The sequence below is a fragment of the Ochotona curzoniae genome, unplaced genomic scaffold (genome assembly GCF_017591425.1).
Source record: "Ochotona curzoniae isolate NIBS_2020 unplaced genomic scaffold, NIBS_Ocur_1.0 contig_64, whole genome shotgun sequence".
Classification (NCBI taxonomy): domain Eukaryota; kingdom Metazoa; phylum Chordata; class Mammalia; order Lagomorpha; family Ochotonidae; genus Ochotona; species Ochotona curzoniae.
This window is the reverse complement of record NW_024466502.1, coordinates 45,486,345-45,505,714: the sequence shown is the minus strand read 5'-3', so window position 1 is coordinate 45,505,714 and position 19,370 is coordinate 45,486,345. Positions and strand designations below refer to the sequence as shown.

Genomic DNA, 19,370 nt, shown 5'->3' with positions numbered 1-19,370 from the left:
ATCTTTTATATGCTCCAGTTCAGGAAACGCAGTTTTCAAATACCATACAGTAGGTATCTTTGTTTAGCTCCTTGAAGTAAGTACTGTGTTTCGGCCAATACAAAATCTCTGGCTAAGTAATGCTTTCCGATATGGACCTCATAATCACCATGGGGCTTGTAGTGGCAGAAACAGATGATTTCTCACATGGACAACTGATAGCTTTCTCTAACATAGGAAAAACTCTATGCAAACACTTCCAAGTAAAGGTCCCTACCTACTCTCAAAGTTTCTTTAAACTACAGATGTTGGAGATGTTCCTGCTTATATTTACCACTGAAAGAGTTCTAGCAAAAAGGATGGCCAAATTACAGGCAATAAGAGAAGAAATCGGGACAGCCTAGAACTAAGGGATTCTGGAAACTTAAAGAGTATTAAACAAAATGTGCTAGATTCTCATTCTCTACCCAATTTTCTTTACTATGTTAGAGGTAAAAATGACTGTTGCACTCCCATGTTAGGTTTAATGACTATGTCTCTTGTTTGTGCATTAACCCTAACTTCCTGCATATGGTATGTGAAGGCTGGGATAATTGGTAGTTCTGACCTATTATGCTTTAATTGTGTAAAAATGGTACAAAAATGGCTTTCAGAAAAGGGAAAACTTCTATTCCTTATTTAACTGGGATGGATGCTAAATTTTATCAAATTCTCCTCATTTAACAAACTGATATGCATTTCCTTTTGTATTTACATACTATCAATTCTTTATTCTCTTAGAATTTATGGAAGTTCTTGATGTGTTTAATTATTTTCATATTCTACTACTGAATCTCCAAATTATCAGTGGGATTTCTTCCACTTGCTCTTAATGAGGCTTACAAAGTAGGGTAACACAGATGCCTAAGAGACAGTAAAATAATGTATTAAACTATGAGCTCAGTTTGTTGTGCTAGGCTAACTAATGGCTCCAAAGACTTCCAGATTTTGATCCCTGAAATCTGTGGATGTTATTTATTTATTTATTTTTAAAGATTTATTTATTTATTGGAAAGTCAGATATACAGAGAGGAGGAGAGACAGAGAGAAAAATCTTCTGTCCGATGATTCACTCCCCAAGTGAACGCAATGGCCGATGCTATGTCGATCCGAAGGCAGGATCCAGGAACTTCCTCCAGATATCCCACACGGGTGCAGGGTCCCAAAGCTTTGGGCCGTCCTCAACTGCTTTCCCGGGCCACAAGCAAGGAGCTGGATAGGAACTGGAGCTGCCGGGATTAGAACCAGCACCCATATGGCATGTTCAACGTGAGGACTTCAGCTGCTAGGCCACGCTGCCAGGCCCCATGGATGTTATTTTATATGGTGGCCTGACTGTAAATTGTGAGTAGGTTAAGGATTATGAGATGATCCTGGATTGTCTGAGTGGAGCCTAAGTGGAATTTTATCAGACAGTAGCAGAAGATTTGAAGACAAGAGGAGGAAGAAAACGATGGAAACAGATGGGCAAAGGTCTTATGGCCCTAAGCAAGTAACAAGTTGGGCAAGGCAAGGCAACAGACTCTCCTCCAAAGCTCCCGAGAGAGCATGGCCTACCAACATAGGCTTTGGCCCAGTGAAACACATTTTCTTTTTTCTGGCCTCTAGAATGTAAGATAATAAATATACTGCTTTAAGTTATCAGATTTGTGGTAATTTGTTATAGTAGTCATAGAGAAAGAACACACTGATAGGACAAAAAAAAATCATCTTCCTTCAACAAGGTAATAACCTAAATGTCAGTTCTGAAGGTGGTCTAATTGAAGACAAATATTACATAGGGAGGTTTAGTCAATGTTTTCTAAGAACACCATCAATCTACCCATTTATCACACAAAAATCACACTGTTTTTCAAGGAGGAAAACCTAATTATTAATATATCTGTATGAAGATATGCACGTAATTTCAACCAGTTAAAAAGAACTGACTTACCTCATCCCATTCTAAAAGAAAGCTCTGGATTTTAGAACCATTGTCACTAGGTGCCTAAAAGAAAAACACATACACACACACACAAAAATCAGTACTTCTATGATTGATATTATGATGGTTTAATCTATGCAATCTATTTTATGTTGAAAATATTTTCTATGACTAATTTCTAGAAAAATATGCACAGAAAATATGGTATGTATTATAGACTCCACATTTCTTTTAAATAGAAGGAAAGAAAACCAAGCCATAATGCACTTGGGAACAGTGAAGATTTTTTTTTTAAATCAAGAATTATCTTAAACTTTCACAATACTTTGAAAAAAAAAATCACTTTGTGGGCCCGTTAGGATGGCTCAGTGGCTAAATAAATCTCTGCCGTGCACATGTTGATCCCATTTGGGCATCGGTTCATGTCCTGGGTACTTTACTTCCCATCCAACCCCTGCCTGTGTCATAGGGCATAGGGGGAGTGGAGGACAGCCCAAAGCCTTGGGACCCTACAGCAGCATGGAGAGCCAGAAGAAACTCCTGGCTTCAGGTCAGTTCAGTTCTGGCCTTTGTGGTCACATGGAAAGTGAACCAGTGAACAGATTATCCTATACTCTATCTTTCCTCCTCTGTAAATTTGCTTTCCAATAAAAATAAATATTAAAAACAATAACAACAACAACAAAAACTATGTTGCTTGCCTATCAGGTTTTTATCAGCTCCTATTGTTTTCTTTTTCTTCTTCCTTTTTTTTTAAATTAGAATTCACCTTATAACCTACGCAAAATATTGCGTATTATACCCGAATGAAGACTTAGGATGCTGAAGGAATTCTGAGCAGGTGTGCTGACTGGACTGCGTGTGTTCAGACTCAAAGCGCTGTATGAATAGGACTGCCAGCGCTGTTGAATTGAATCCTCCTTCAACATTTTACTTCAGTATTTACTCATTCTTGAAACTAGAATTTCACCCTCACTTGTAAGTGAACTTCTGTCAGTAATTTCAACTGTTCTCTATGCAGAACAAATGATCACGTCTGTCTGCATAACTTCACATTTACAGACAGTTTTAAGATTTCTCCAATGTAATTTTAAGTTTTGAAATGACTCTGTAGAGAACTTACTTTCTGATTTTGGGGACTCTATCCATTTTTTTATAACACTGTCAACTATGTAAATTATAATCAAGAATGACCAAACACTTAATAGTCATTTATAAAATGGGAGGTCCAAATTTATTGTTGACAATTAACAAACTGTAATTTTTACCTAGTTAGCATGACATAATTTGCCTGTAAAGTTAAGATTCCACTGACTGGCCATGTGGCAGTTATAAAAGTGAATACCGTGAGAAGGGAGCAGTAAAACGATTCTTGGGAAACTCCAATTTATTAAACAGCAGAAGAAGAGAACCCACAGAAAGCTATCACAAATCTCAGCAGGAAACAGATTTCTTAAAGATCAACTCCACACTGCTCTAGTCTGGTTGCTGAAATCTCAACATTTATTTGCTTCCTTTTTTTCTTAATTTTTCCCCCAGAGCCTATGGAATTGTATCATAAAATAAAAAATGAAAGTTTCTGATTAGATCTTCAAAATGTCCACTTCAAAAAGCTGAGACCTCTCCTGTAGCTCTTCTTTCCAGGCTAGAGGGAAAACTATTATCTGTAAAATGTGTTACTTTATCTTAATAAATCATCATGGTAAGTTCATGAAGTTCTATTACTCAAACATTACAAAAAAAGGAAGCAGGGGCTTTAAAGAACCCAAACAAGTAGCCTGAAATCACAAAGTTACGAAGAGTGAGAGCAGAGCTGAATTTGGCCTGACCACAAAATCAGTGTTCCCGCTCAGCAGTGTCTCAAGAGCTGAGTAAGCCAGCCTGGTACCAGAAATAAGAGAGAAGATCAACTTGAGCTTGCTATCATGACCACAGTGCACTAGCAATTATAAACATCAGTTGATAAAATATTTCCATGAAGTGGTACCAACAAGTCCACTCACAGCACTGTTCTCATTCCATATCAATTGCCCAAGGAATGCTTTTAGAGTATGTAAGACAGCAGAATAAAATGACAGGATATTCAGGTTACCCCACTACTCAATGCAAGATTTTTAAAAATCTTTATAACGATATAACAATAATTTTTATGTTGCTAAATTCCAAGCACTGGTGCTGTGGACTACACAGATATAATCTGTTTAATCCTCCCAACAACTAAAGCTTATACTATCCCCAGTAAAAATTTGATGATGCTTTTCTCCAACCTTGCTGATTACCGTGTGTGGACAGGGCTGTCTGCTTCTAGAGCCCAAACCTGAGTAACCTGTGTGGGAAACATTGCCTATATCTTGTGAAAGGGCTGATGGAATACTGTTAAAGGTGGAAATTTCAAAGCAAATTTTGATTGCCTTCAGAATAAAGAGCAGTGCCTATAGAACTCCCAATCTACCTAGAGGGACTGACTACCTGCTACTCGAACTGTTCTCCCAAAGGAAAATGGTCTAGAGCCTATTCTTAGATAAAATGCTTCCGTAAGTAGCATGATACAAAATCAGTAATACTTTTTAATCAAACATGGAAATATGTATGTGTTGAGAGTTGTTTATGTTACGAATTGGCTTTTCTTTTTTTCATTTTCATTTTATTTGAAAGGCAGAAAGAGATTTTCCATAGGCTGGTTCACTTCAAATTCAAGAGCTTTAGATCTGGCTGAAGCCAGGAGTAAAACTTTAATCCATGTCTCTTAAGTGGGCAGAAGGGGAAACAACTGCAGCTTAACACAAAGTGGTATGGAGAGGGTAGAAATTAATGTCCAGTTGGAAATATTTACAGAATATTCTTACCTTCCATTGCAAAGTGAGTGAGTTTTTGGTCCGGTTGGCTATTCGTGGTGGATTAGGGATGTCAGGTTCACAGCTCAAGGTGGTAAAGCTTTCAGCTTCTGAAGGAGTTCCCTTCATAGAACTGTATTCTGCTTGCACTCTAGAGTGACAAAATAAGACAGTTTACCATCACAATCAGTAGTTCCTGCTTTCGATGGTATCTTGAAGTATTTTCAAGTTTGCAAGATGTTCTCTATTTTATTGAGAAAGTATATTAGAAATAAAGTGAGGCAGAAAAATAGGACAAGTGGCTTTCTTTAAACCATAACTCAAATGCATTTAAGCTTATGACATAACTGTTTCTGTGCATACATGTATTTAGTCACATACATATAAACAAAATTTCCTAAACAGTGTCTTGAAATAATAATCTTAACTGGTGGTAATACTAACACCTTCCATTACATCTGACTTCCTTTCATTAAAAAAAATGCTGAATATAACTTGTAACAAATTTAGGATTCACTAAAGGTTAGAATCCACATTTTAAAAAGCATTAGATTCAACAGTACTTGGTTTATCCATAGGAAATATACTTGACAACTTAATAATTCAATAGGAATAAACCCAATCATAAGTGGTCCTTGAAATGAATGGAGTGATTAAATGTGCTATACTGGGCACCAGCTGGGGAGGGGATGCTAAACTGATCAAAGTCCAGTTAATGTTACTAGGTCCACACAGTGTAAAATAGTATCCAAGATTCTCCCACAAAATGTTGTGAAATTCTGACATTTTTAAACCCAAATTCTCTCAAACTTTTTGTTCTAAAAATACATAAAAATAAATCTTATTATTTATGACGCTGATATAAATTTCAAAAGCCAGAATAAGTTGTGAGTGCCCAATCAGATGCTCATTCCAAATTTTATATCATACTAACAGGTACCAAAACTTCACTGTAAACATTATTAACACACTTTATTTAAAGAAAATGTTGACAGTTACAACAATATAAAAATAATCCCCAAAGTTCATATTTTTAATCCAAAGTTAATATTTATATTGGAAAATTTTAAAGAAAATTACTATTTAAAACCCACACAACAACTTCATCATGCTGTATCACAACAAACAAACATCTAAGAGCGTCTTACTTTGCATGGTAATCTGTGGCTGGTTTGAGATCATTCAGAGTGACACTTGTTTCTTCTCCTCTGGGGTGGGCCAGGGAAAGGGAAAGGTATTTCAGTGTGTGATAAATAAAACATTTCCAAAGATGCGTATTATATACAACACAGTTTGTAGCATTTTATGAAATTATACTCTTTCTTCTTTTACAGGCTATCACCATATAGTTTTCACTAAAACTTGTACAACTAGGATATGTGCCAAATTTTAGGAATGCACATGCATACCACTTCAAAACAAAATGTGTTCAGTATGTTAAGTGTATAAATTAGACCTTTTCTTTATTTTTTGAGTGGAATTTTGGAAGATATTTAGCCTACTGAAGAAATAAAACAATTTTCAATTATTTAAAAATCCATTTGAACATGAAATGCTGAATAAAACATGTATTATTCAAAGTAAAATTATCACATTTTTACAAGAAGTCTATTTCATTTTATTAGATAACATGGCACTTCATAACAATTTAAAGAATAGGAGAGAAAATAAAAGTGAATTGTAATTTAAAGTACATTTTCCATAGCCATTATTCTATTTTCCAATATAACAGCATATATCCTAAAAATAAGCATTTGAGAAGACTATCATCTGGCAATGTAGCCACAACCTAGCAGCCTCTTTTCCCTTATTTATATTGTTGTTCCCAACTTCACTCCAGATTCTCTCCTCTCTACTTCATGGACTTCTTCCATATTCCCTAGTCTCCCAGCTACCTTGTTTCCCAAGCCAAGTCAGTAAACACAATATCAAACATACATGTCTCATTAACCAAAGTACACTTCAATGAACTGGGAAGTTGAAGGGTCAGCCTCTGGGAGAGACTAACTGCTACGGGACAAAGGAGGTGACACGTGTCCTTGTGCTTTCTGGTCAGGTTGAAAATATAAATAAAGTCTTTCTTGCCAGCAAAAAGCCACATCTAACTAGAGAGTCTCTAATAACAAAAGAAGCATTCATGCTGATGGTGCTTTATCCTCTTCACTTCCTTTAAGTAGACTTATCTGTCTCATTTAGGGAAAATTGAATAAACACAAGGAAATACCAATGAAGAAGCACTGGCATTTTTATAATCTTATGCAACAAGATGATAACAGCTGGGGCACTTTCACTTTCCTTTCTTCTCCTTACTAGCTATTTCTTGGAAAACATGCCAAAATGGCTGATACAGATAACGTTCTGTGCTGTGACCACTCAAATGACTAATCCACCTCTTTTACATTCTTTCTGGTGTTTAAGTTATAAATAATAATTAGATTTAGTATTTTTTCCTATAAGAATAAACATTCTCTATATAAACAGACAGAAAGTTATTTTCAAACTGTCATAAATGCTATAATTTTAGACACCCATGATTCCTAAAGCATAAATATTTGTAAGCCAAGAAAAAAGAACTATATATTTTCAAAACACAATTATCAATAAGCTAATATACAAATAAGCAACACTGGTTCTGTGTTCATTTTAAGACAGGATATGAACTTGTAATGTAACAGTTACATTCAAGCCTTTATAAAGACAGTAATATTCCCAATTAAGAGATCTCATCTGTTTTTAAAACTGTGTGTGGTTATCACATTTTCCACATAATTCTCTAATTTGCAGGGAAAGCTGGGATTACTTTTTACCTAAGGCATTACTGCTGACATGATCTTTTACCCACACAGTAAAAAGAATCCAGGAATTTGTTAAATGAGATTAAAGCTCTATCAGCTAGACATTCTAATGTCTTTCACTTCCACACAGGTATACAACATTTTGGTTTCCCTAATGTTTAAAGAAGAGTTAGCTTTGTTTAGAAACTCCACATTCAAAACTAGGAAAAATATTTTCATTTGCTTGGGCTACATATACTAGTAATCAAATTTCTTTCACATTTTACAGGAACCCATCCTGTAATCTTAAACATAGAACAATTATTAATGCTTTAGCATTTTAACCATTATATCTTAATTCTAAGATAAGACTTTTCATACTTATGTTTCATTATAGTGTTCTTTTGCCATGCTACCATTTATGAATAAACATTCATGAGGTACAGTTTCTTCACGGGAATTTCAACACAGTGATTTAAAACTAGGCCTAAAGTCTTGAGTTCTATATACCACAATTTGTATTAATGCACCAAGAATATGTGAATTCTGAAAACATCTATTGGCCTACTGTAAATAATATGCTGATGGCCAATGAGAGTGATTATTCTGAGGTATTACTAAGGGCAATGTATGCCAGCTTGAGTAAGGCCTACTGACATGGAAATTATCACCACTGACCAACCTCCAGATTCAAAATAAATCTCTGAGAAAAAAAGACTAAATTAGCAATAAACCGAGAACCGTTAGTTTATAGAATATTTAAGAAGGAACAAAACACATCAAACACGTACACATATACACTTTTGTATTTCCCATCTTTGCCAGAACTAGACAGCAGGATTTCATAACCATAGAGCTCTGGTACAGAAGTTTCGTCTGTTTCGCCATTAGCCATGCTGGAAGGTGCTGACCAGGTAAGTACTATTGACCTTGCCTGGATGTCTGAGGCCTGCAAGAACAACATTTAAAAGCTTTTTAAACAAACGCAATGTGGATGGTGAGTAGTGGAATATGCAATGACCATGAAAGTTAATAAAAATTCTGTATGTAGTTTAATGATAGTATATTTCAAAACAGAAGACTATACATGAGCTACAATGTGTTGAGAAAGGGTAGATGGGCTCAACAAAAATTTAAAGATCAGTTGAGGTCATTCAAAACTGTTAGTGTAGAAGGAAGGAAAGGAAGGAAAGGAAAAAAAGGAAAAAAAATAGTCAAAGGAAAAAAAAATCACTTGTAACATACATGATAGGGGTCACATCCAAATGAGAAAGTATTTGGGCTCTTGAACCAATGTATGAGACCCAGAAGAAGCTACTGGCTCCCAGCTTCAGACTGGTTGAGCTCTGGCTACTTTGGTAACTTGGGAAGTGAAGCAGATGGTGGAAGACCACTGTTTTTCCCTGTCTCTCTCTCTGTAACTCTGACTTTCAAGTAAAATAAACAAATTTATTTAAAGAGAATGAGACAGTCATATATGTGCTGGCATGTAAAGATTTCATCAATATATTCAAGTTATGCAATAGTAGGAAAAAGGGGAGGCTGACATGCATAGGGTATGGTCACAGGTGTGTTAAGTTTTTTAATGCACAAAGCTAACTGAAAATGTAAAATGCAAATGTAATTACTGCTACCTTTGAAGACATTGTGTATGAAGGTACTTTTTTTTTAAAAAAATGCTCAAGAAAAATGAAATTAAAGATATTTGTTTTGGTGCAAAAATTTTGTGATCTATGCATTTAAGGGATCTTCAAAGTTCATGAGAACTGCTTATTATGCAAAAGCTATGCATGAATTTCAATTTTTTGTGTGTGCCAAAATAAACCATTTTTGACTCCATTTTTTTCTTTCTGTTTTTTTTTTAAGTACTCTTGTATAAGCGTGCTGGAATGCAGAAAGTGTTGTGAGTGGAAAGCATAAGGTTTGGATTATACTTTACATATTTCCATTCTTACTGAATGGTTTTATGAGTATGAGATGTTACAACAACAGTATAATAAAGAGGACAATACTTAGGAATTAGTAAGAAAGGGTACAGGTGCTTAGCCTAGTGTCTTAGATGCTATTCCAGTAGTGGAGTGCCCGGGATCAATTTCCTATCTTTGCTTCCAGCTTTTGGGCTATGCAGACCATGGGTGGCAGTGGTGATAGCTCTGGTAATTGGGTTCCTATCACCAGCCACAAGGAGACCTGGAGTGTTGTTCTTGCCTTCAACCTCTGGCCCCAGCCCAGTCATACCTGTTGTGGATATCTCAGGGGGTACAAGAGCAAACAGGGGCTTTTTCTGTTTCTTTGTCTCCCCAAAGAACAAAACCACCCACCCAGCAAAACATTTCTAAATTACTTAAAATTGTTTAATCTAAATCATTAGTCACTTGTATCAGGACTATGTCTATCTTGAATTAGGCAGAATATTCAATCTTTACTTTAGTAACTTTCTTGTGTCAAAGCCCTCAAAGCCTGGAAAAAGTTAAAAACTAATACTAACAATCATTCAACTTTATAAGTCACAGCAACTGCAGTGTTTTACTACAACACTATCTTAAAGCCTTAGAAACATGTCTCACTTATAATGGACTTAAAAATGATCTATTTTAGAGAATCAAGATGGTGGGATAGGGTAAGAACATGTCTAAACAGACAGAGAAACATCAGCCAGGGTGAAGCAGAGAGGGCACATTCCAGGAATTTAATTAAGCACTATATCACACAGAAAATAGCAACACTGAAACAAAATCAAGCCAAATTATTGGAAATGAAGGACACAATACAGCACATTAAAAAAATCAGTGTAAAGTCTCAATAATAGAATGAATGAAGCAGCAGAAGGGATCTCACAACTGGAAGATATTTCTTGTCACAATGGGGAAACAATCAGAGTTGGAGCTGAGCTGGTCAAGCCAAAAAAAGTATTTAAGAATTAAGAAACACTATTAAAAGGCCAAATAAAAGAGTCACAGGAGTTCCAGAAGGTGCAGAAAGAGAAGCTGGGTTTACAAATGCATTTAATGAAATACTAAGGGAAAATTCCCCTAATCTGGAGAGTTGAGATAAAACATTCAGGAGGGGCACAGAATTCCCAACAGGATTGACCAAAAGTGATCTTCACTAAGACACTTGATAATCAAGCTCTCTTTAACACAACATAGGGAAAAGATCCTTATATGCACTCATGAAAAAAAAAAAATCAATTGACCTAGAGAGGAATGCCAATCAAACTCACAGCTGACCTCTCACAGGAAAATCTATAGGTCACAAGAGAATGGAGCAATATATTCCAGATTCTAACAGGAAATAATTGTTGGCCTAGAATAACATACCCAGCAAAGCTTTCCTTTGTCTTTCAAAATGAAAGAAAATTCTTCCACAGTCAAGAAAAGTTAAAAGAACAGGCCTCTTTCAAACCTGCCTTACAAAGGATACTATAAAGATGTTCTCTTGACAAAAATAGGAATAGCACCCACCAAAACCAAAGGCAAATGTTAAGAACATCCCAGTAAAATAAAAACAGAAGACTATATCAATGAACAACCCATTGCTAAATGTCAGGAACAAATTACCACCTATTTATATTAACCCTGAATGTAAATTGCTTAAACTCATCAAACACCATAGATTAGTAGACTGGGTTAAAAACAAAACAAAACCCATCTATTTGTTGCCTACAGGAGATACATCTCACCAACAAGGCTCAGCAGAAACTACGTCTCATGGATTTTGATATTTAGCTTTTTAGCTTCATTTCTCCAAAACACTTTTTTTTTCTCACTGAATTCTTCACTGATTCATAGATCACACAGTAGTATCATTCTCTTAAAGAAGGCTCTTGATTTTCTTTTTCATTTCAGTGACACATTAGTCATTCAGTAGCATGTTATTTAACTTAATGGTGTTGTTAACTTCTTTTTTTTTCTTCCTGTTGTTGATTTTGTTTTGTGGCTTTTATTTAAGGGGGACTACAGTAACTGTAATGGAGACTATTATATCCAGTGTCATATTGTTTAACTTCATGGCATTGTAAATATCTGTTTTTCTTTTTGTTTGATTTTGTTGTGGTTTTTCACTTGGGGAGATTTATAGTGACTGTGTAGCGGAGACTGACATGTCCAAATGTGGAGGTACAGTGTAGTGAGGAAATGGTGCAGAGTGCATCTTTACTTTCGGATTGAGGATGGATTCCCAGTGAAACTGTTGGATGTGTCATGACAATGGGATGCTGGACTCTGCCATTGTCCATGCCCACAATGATGGACTTAAATGATTATTTATGAGGAACTATACTGTTGTAACGATATGGGGGACCTTACAAGGGGAGGGGATTTGATGAGGCAGGTGAAATCCCAGGGCCTATGGAACTCTATCATAAAATGAGAATAATAATAAATTTTTTTAAACCCTTTTTTTTTTCTTAAAAAAAAATCAAGGCAGAGCAGATTTTACAGACAGGAGAAACAGAGAGAGAAAGCTCTTCCGTCTGCTGGCTCACTCCCCAAATGTCAGCAACAGCAGAGCTGAGCTGATCTGAAGCCATGAGCCAGCAGCTTCTTCCAAGTGATCCTGGAGCCATTGCAGTGGGCCTAAAAATGATCTCTTTTATCAATGAGTGAATTAAAAGCCTGCTCTTTTTTAAAAATTTTTTTATCATACATATAATTATTCTCTCAATGTTTCTCTGGATTTTATGGGATAGCCAAAACTGTGTTAAGTTACATGTTAGCAAGATGCTGAAAGTGGGTCGGTCAACAGAACTGATATCTAATGTATGAAATATATTTTATTAGGCACTAGGGTTACTGACTACATAATCAAAGTATATAGGCAGTAGAGAAAATGTTAAATAAGTAGATACAAGACTTTCCACTAATTGTTTGGCAATATTGAACTCTTCCTCTGAGGGCTGTAGGCCTCATCCACAAAATAAGTAATTGAGAGAAAATCTATTTATCATAGCTAATCAATAGCACTTTAAATAGACTTTTGTTTTGGAGTAAATGTAAACTTACAGAAAAGTTGGTAATATAGTAGTTGGAGTTTCTAAGAACCTTTTAACTAGTTTCCTCTGACGTTAGTATCTTGCACTTTTAAAAAAAGATTTTTAAATTTTTATTTGAAAGGCTGATTTACATAGAGAAGGAAAGACAGAGATAGAGACCTTCCACCTGCAGGATAACTTCCCAAATGGCCACAATGAACAGAGCTGGGCTACTCTGAAGCCAGAAGCCTAGAGTTTCTTCTAGGTTTCCCATGTGAAACCAGGGATGCAAACACTCAGGGTCATCTTTGTTTGATGCATTACCAGGGAGGCAGATTGGAAATGAAACAGCTAGCTGGGACTCAAACTGGCCCCTACAGTGGGGTACAGACACTGCTAGCAGTAACTTAACCTGTCATGACATGTTGTTGGCACCACTAGTATAGTTTGTAAAAATAAATTTATTTATTTAATTTATTGGAAAGGCACAGTTACAGAGAGATTCTTCATCCACTGGTTTACTACCCAAATGGCAATACTGCCCAGAGTTGGGCTGGTCAGAAGCCAGGAGTCAGGAACTTCATGTGGGTCTCCCACCGCAGTACAGGGGCCCAAGCACTGGATCATCCTCTGCTGCTTTCCCAGGCACATGAGCAGGGAGAAGGATTGAGGCAGAGTTAGCCAGGATCCATATGGGATGTTGCTGGTCCTGGAACTCTGTACTTCAGTGAAAACTAAGAAATTTACATTGGTAATACTATCATCTAAACTTCTAACTAAATAAATTTTAACTGAACACTTTTTCCAGGATACTGTGTTGAACTCACCAAAGACAGTTCATATACTACTAGCTAACTTCAGTGTTTCTAATATCTTTTTTTCCCCTCTTAAAGATTTTTTAATTTATTTATTTGAAGTCAGACTTATATAGAGAAAAGAGAGATCCTCCATCTGTGGTTCACTTCCCAGATGGCTGCCACAGTGGAGGCTGGACCAGGCTAACGCCAGAAGCCAGGAACTTCTCCCACTATCCTATGTTGGTGCAGGGGCTCAAGCACTTGGGCCATCCTCTGCTACTTTCCTAGGTGCATTAGCAGGGAATTGGATCTGAAGTGCAGCAGCCGGGATTTGAATTTATGCCCAAATGGAAAGCTGGTATGGTAGGTGTCAGCTTTACCTGCTATAGTACAATCCAAGCTCCAACCTCATATTTCTAATGTATAAGTAAGTTTTAGGTAAGGCTTAACTAAAAATAAATAAGCCCTATATAAATACATTAAATACATATGTGAAAAAAATACACAAGCTACTTACAGCTGGTTTGTCAATGTTGGAAAGAAGTGCTTCAAATGCTTTAGTTTCTTCATCTTTTTCTAAAACAAAAAACAATCAATAACCACCCTAATATTGTTCTCCTTATGTCATCTGGAATTAGCTTGATATTTGAACCTCTAATTTTCTACTTTTCACCCTTTTGTTTATACTTAGCAGTTTGTGGCTCTTTAACACTCTTCTGTTTGGTTTCTATTTCCATTTTCACTGTGATTACTAATGATAACATGATTATCTCTAGATCAGGAAGTTATTCTTCTACAAAGTAATTTTTATTCATAACTGTGACCGTCTTTACTCTGGAAAGTACTCATTTATCAATCTTACACCTGCTTAATTAACTATTTTTTCATGGCATGCCTTAATTATGGTTTCTCAAAATAGAAATGTAACTGGTTTCATAATAACATATGCACCAAAGATAAATACAAAGCTTTAGCTTAATAGTTCTGAAATGTTACTGCTGAAAAAGAAAAGGATCAAAAGATAACAAGTTCACAAAGTCCATTTCTGTAAATGGTATTAATGCATGAAGTTGTTAAAACATTATTTAAGCTTCGTTAGTAGGGAATTTATTAAAGCATTTTAGTTTCAGACATATATCATTTTGCTGCACTACTGAAATTTCAATAAAAAAGAATCTGGATATCAATTTAGGTTCTAAAATGTCTCATATTTACAGTGTTAGGCTATCAATCAACCACTTACTTGGAACATTATGAAAAGAATATACTTACAGTATGTTAAGTAACTACGAAAAACAGCACAGAGAGAACAGTAAGGTATTTTAAATAGTTACCTTCTATTTCTGCATCAACTTGTGCACTTCTTCCTTTCCCTGACTTGTTTTTCGCTGAGCCTGTGTTTGTGCTACTAGCACTGTGTCCTTTTATTAGTCCATTATGTTCATTTGTGGGAGAAGGGCATTTCTGGGGTGATGATGGTGGGCTGTTCATTTTATCTTTCTGTGTTCCTTGGCGATCCTTTAATTTCTTCTGCAAACGTTCATATGTTTTACTAGATCTTTCATCTCTAAAATTGGATCTTCCATGTGCAGAATGAGCATCTAGAAAGAAATTAAAAAATGTTTTTATAAATATCACTTTCTGCAATTAAGCTGACAGCAGGGGAAAAGAATAGGCATTAAATTTATCATATTAACTTTGTCATAAAACATTTAAAAAAATAATTCTGCAAAACAAAGCTATTTCTTTGCCTCCATTAGCTGAGAGACCAAGCTTTGTGACTTGATTATAATTACACACATTGAGTACATTTACAGAGAAATTTCTTTCCTTTATCTTTTCCTAACTAATTATTACTCTCCATAGAAACAGCTTTGTGGTATGGTAGGCGAGGAATGAGACTTGGGTCGAGCTGTCCATAGCTTCTCCTGTTGCCTTTTTTTGTAGTTACTACTTTTTACATCTTTTTCAGCTTCAAATATAAAATAGTTAAGAAAAATACTGCCTGGCTAGATATCAATTATGACTGAGGAAACCAAATTATCATGGGAAAATATTTTGGAAGCTAGCAAAAAGAAATGAATTAAATTATAATAGCCTCATAGTGTACAATGAAGTCAAAATATCCCATAAACACTTACTGTCCCAAAGTTAATAATTATGAATTTAAAATCTGTAACTGAAAAAAAATGTTTTTTTAAAAGTCACAAAAACTTCAGTAAAGAGAACAGTTTGCAGCAGTGCCTTGGATAACTAGCAAATACTTTTGAATACAAGGACATAAAATAACATTAGAATACTTAGATTTTGCTTAGAATTTTCTCAAATGTGTTTTGTTTTTAAAAAGTCAGTCATGATTTGCAGTAAACAAAATAGAAGGATGGCACAATTGGCCATCTTGCTACACAAAATGTGCTCCTTGAAGTACCACCTGGGAGCTTGCTAGAGAGGAACAACCTTGGGCTTGTGCTGTAGTGCAGTATGTCAAGTCATCATCGAAAGCACTGGCATTCCATATGGGAACTGGTTCAAGTTCCAATTGTTCCACTTCTAACCTTGTTCCCTACTAATATGCTTGAGAAAGCTGCAGAGGTTGGCCAAACTGCTTGGGCCTGTGCACCCATGAGGCAGGCTGGGAAAAACTTCTGATTCTTGGCTTTGGCCTGGTCCAGTACTGGCCACTGTGGCCATTTTGGGAAGTGAAGCAGCAGATGGAAGCTCTACCAACCCTGGTCCTGGAACTCTTGCCTTTCAAAGAAATCAATCTTAAAAAAAAAAATAACCCTCCTTTCTTAACAAAAACAAACAAACAAACAGAAAGAAAAGAAAAGAAAAGGAAAGAAGAAAGAAAATCAGGGAGTCTAGTGGTGAGGTGCTTCATGCTAAGGTTCTATCGGTGGCATTGGCATTCCACATGGGTGCCAAATCTAGTCCCAGCTGTTTCACTTTCAATCCAGCTCCCTGCTTGGGGCCTCAGAAAGCAGTGGAGGATGGTTAAAGGCCATGGGCCCCTGCAACCATGTAGGAGACCTGTAAGAAAATCCTAGTTTTTGGCTTTGGATTGGCTCAGCTCTGGCCGTTGTAGCCATTTGGAGACTGAACCAGCAGATGGAAGATCTTTCACTCCTTCTCTCCATAAATCTGCTTTTTATATAAAAATAATCTAAAAAAAAAGAAAAGCAGAATCTCTAGCTTCACAGGGTTCCTCTGAGTCAAACTGCATTACTTGGGCAACAGAAGTTTGAGAAATACATATTTGATACTATATATAATATACTCAATATGGAAAGCTGTGTTATGCAGTTTAAATCTTATACTTTGGAGTTGTTTCTTCTATCAATTTCCTAAGCATAAGTGATAGACATTGTTAAGGGAAGGAAAAATAGTGTTAAATAGAGACCTAGTTGTTAGGGGGTTTACAGTCAGATTAAGGAGATAGAAAAATTAAAAATAAAATTGTGTCAAGGTTTGTGAAAGAAACAAAATGGGTTTCCTGTGCTAAAGACTGACAAAAGCCAGGAAAGGTCTCTCTAAAAGCTGCAACATAAAGAAAAAGAAAATTTTCTACAAAAAAGGGAGAATATATTTCTGGTAGAGGGCACAACTTGTGTGCAGGGACCCTAAGGCAAGAAAGAAATGAGCAGCTTTTGAAAAAGCATAGTACGGGAAGCCACAGGACAAGGCACTTGTGGCAGCAAGACAGCACTTTTAAAGGCAAGTCTTGACCCAAATAATTCATGAAGTACAGTATGGATATTTCTAGGTGTTATAACTTGGGGCTGTAGGGATGGGGAACCCAGTGAGAATTGTGTGCTATAGCCATCCTTGGTGGGAAGGAGCCAGGGATGTCATTAGCCACTCCACAAAGCATCCTACGAGCTCAGCTACAACAAAAACTTGCCTATCTCAAAACATGACCAACAGCAAATTTGAAAAACTCTGTTCTAAGGGCTTGGGTTTAGAATTTTCTTCTTTTAAAAAAATATTCATTAAATATTTATAAAAATATTTATTTTTATTTCAAAGAGAGATTTTATAGAGAAAGGAGAGATAGAGAAAGAGAGGTCTTCCATCTGTTGGTTCACTCCCCAAAGGGCTGCAAAGCTCAGAGCCAGGAGCTTCTTCTCCATCACCCACACGAATGCAGGGTCCCAAGGCTCTGGGCCATCCTCTGCTGCTTTCTCAGGCCATTAGCAGGGAGTTTGATTGGAAGTAGAGCAGTCAAGGTATAAACTGGGACCCATTTCGGATGCCAGTGCTGCCAGGGGAGAATTAGCCACATATGGCACAGCTTCAGTCCCAGGATTTTATTCTAAATACAATGGGAAGTCACTACAGACTTTGAGAAACAGATTATTTTAAAATGATTATGACAGCTGAGTGAGCAAGAATGAAAGCAGAAAAACCTACTGGAAGTCTGCTGTTGAGCTGTCCTGACAAGAGCTGATGGAAGACTGGATTTGACGAGCAATAGAGAAGGTGGTAAACTTGGGAAACCTCTTAAAAGGAAACTGATACCATATGATGTAGGGCTGAACAGGAGAGATAAAATCTAACCATCCAGCTCTCATTTGAGCAAATGGAGTGGCAAGTGCTTTTATTTACTGAGGACAAGCTGCAGAAAGAAAGGAGGTCATATGGGTCCAAAACAAGACATGGTATCAAAAGAGAAACAGAAGTCTGGGGCTCAGAAGAGAAATTTAGGCTGAAATATAAATTTGAGGGTTATTCATACATTGGTTATTTAAATCTAAAGCCATGGAAAAGATTGAGATTTCATTTTGTGTGTAATTGTCTTCTCTTCCCTCAAATTTATTAGCTCCTTGAGGTAGAGGGTATTTTTTTTTCTTCTGTTGTTTTAATTCCTCACCAAACCCAGTAACTTGTGCAGTGGCACAACCTTCACAATCAAACAGTGACATAGCAATTCTAGTTGACTGTATCCTTAGACTGTCTATAGCAGGACAGAGAAAAAGGATTGTTGGTAGTACATGGTTCTGCGTGATGTAATTTCTTCTCTTTGCTTTTCTGTTTACTCATTTGCCTCCAGGGGTGAACATGAGGATGAAGCATCAATACGGCAGCTGGCCACAGAAGATGACAGCGATACGACTACTGCTTATTGTCTTTGGCAGGAGATGATGACAGTATCCATTATATCCAGGAAAAGAATATCCAACTCAATAAAGCAGGAATAATTTTAGCTCTCTTACCTACATCTCCATACACTTGTGAAGACTGATACTGTGGTATATATTGTGTCGCCATGTCTCCAGCTCCGGTGACTGGGGAGTACATATGGCGTGCTGGAGGGGGCATCATGGTTGGGACAGGAATGAAACCGGGAAGAGGAGGATGTGGAGTGCGGTGGATGACTGTGTGACCCCCAGGGTGAAACTCTGGGGCCTGAGGAACCACAACAACTCGCCGAACACCATTGTCTTCAATAACCTACAACATGAAGATGGGATAAAAGTTTCTTCCACAGCATACAAAAATATATCTTCAAAAATATATCACAATAAATACTGCACTATTAGAAGTCAATTAAACATTTTGAGAAAAAACATGAAAATAAATATTAAACTATCTTCACCTACTGCAACGTGATATGATTTATCAGGAACACATCGAATACGGGACTAGAATTTCAAATGAGTTCATTCTTTTTATGTGCTCAGTCTAAAACCCCAACGTCATGCTTCCAGCAAAATAGATGGTTCATACCCTGATTTTTCTTCCTGTTTAACTCAGCTTTGAATTTAAGACTCAGGCAAGTATGGATGATTATTATTATTGTACACCTACATCTCCAACTGAAGGGAAGAATCTGTTTCCTCTTTACAGTGTCTCAGCTTCTGTCTTACAGGAAAGCCATTAAAAGCAGTCCGGATGGATACTGCGTGCGCCTAGCCATACGATGTCATGCTGACACTTTAACCTTCGTCACTCTGATTCACTGCCTCCGAAGTCTCTCACCTCACTCATTTACTGTTTCTAATCTACAGTTGAATCTTTGAACAATGATAAAAGTAGCACCATCTTAATTTT

The 19,370-nt window shown here is 36.5% G+C and overlaps 1 protein-coding gene across 3 annotated transcripts in view; it reads right to left on the bottom strand.

Annotated features, from left to right (window-relative positions):
• The window catches only part of FNDC3A (fibronectin type III domain containing 3A), a 130,678-nt gene that overhangs the window by 26,251 nt on the left and 85,057 nt on the right, over positions 1 to 19,370 (bottom strand). For all 3 annotated transcript variants that reach the window (XM_040991421.1, XM_040991422.1, XM_040991419.1), the window contains 7 exons: positions 18,533 to 18,770; positions 14,654 to 14,920; positions 13,837 to 13,895; positions 8,342 to 8,499; positions 5,925 to 5,984; positions 4,789 to 4,927; positions 1,952 to 2,005 (listed from right to left, as the gene is read on the bottom strand). In XM_040991421.1, coding sequence (XP_040847355.1) covers positions 1,952 to 2,005; positions 4,789 to 4,927; positions 5,925 to 5,984; positions 8,342 to 8,499; positions 13,837 to 13,895; positions 14,654 to 14,920; positions 18,533 to 18,770 — 975 coding nt within the window. The remainder of the gene's footprint in view (positions 1 to 1,951; positions 2,006 to 4,788; positions 4,928 to 5,924; positions 5,985 to 8,341; positions 8,500 to 13,836; positions 13,896 to 14,653; positions 14,921 to 18,532; positions 18,771 to 19,370) is intronic.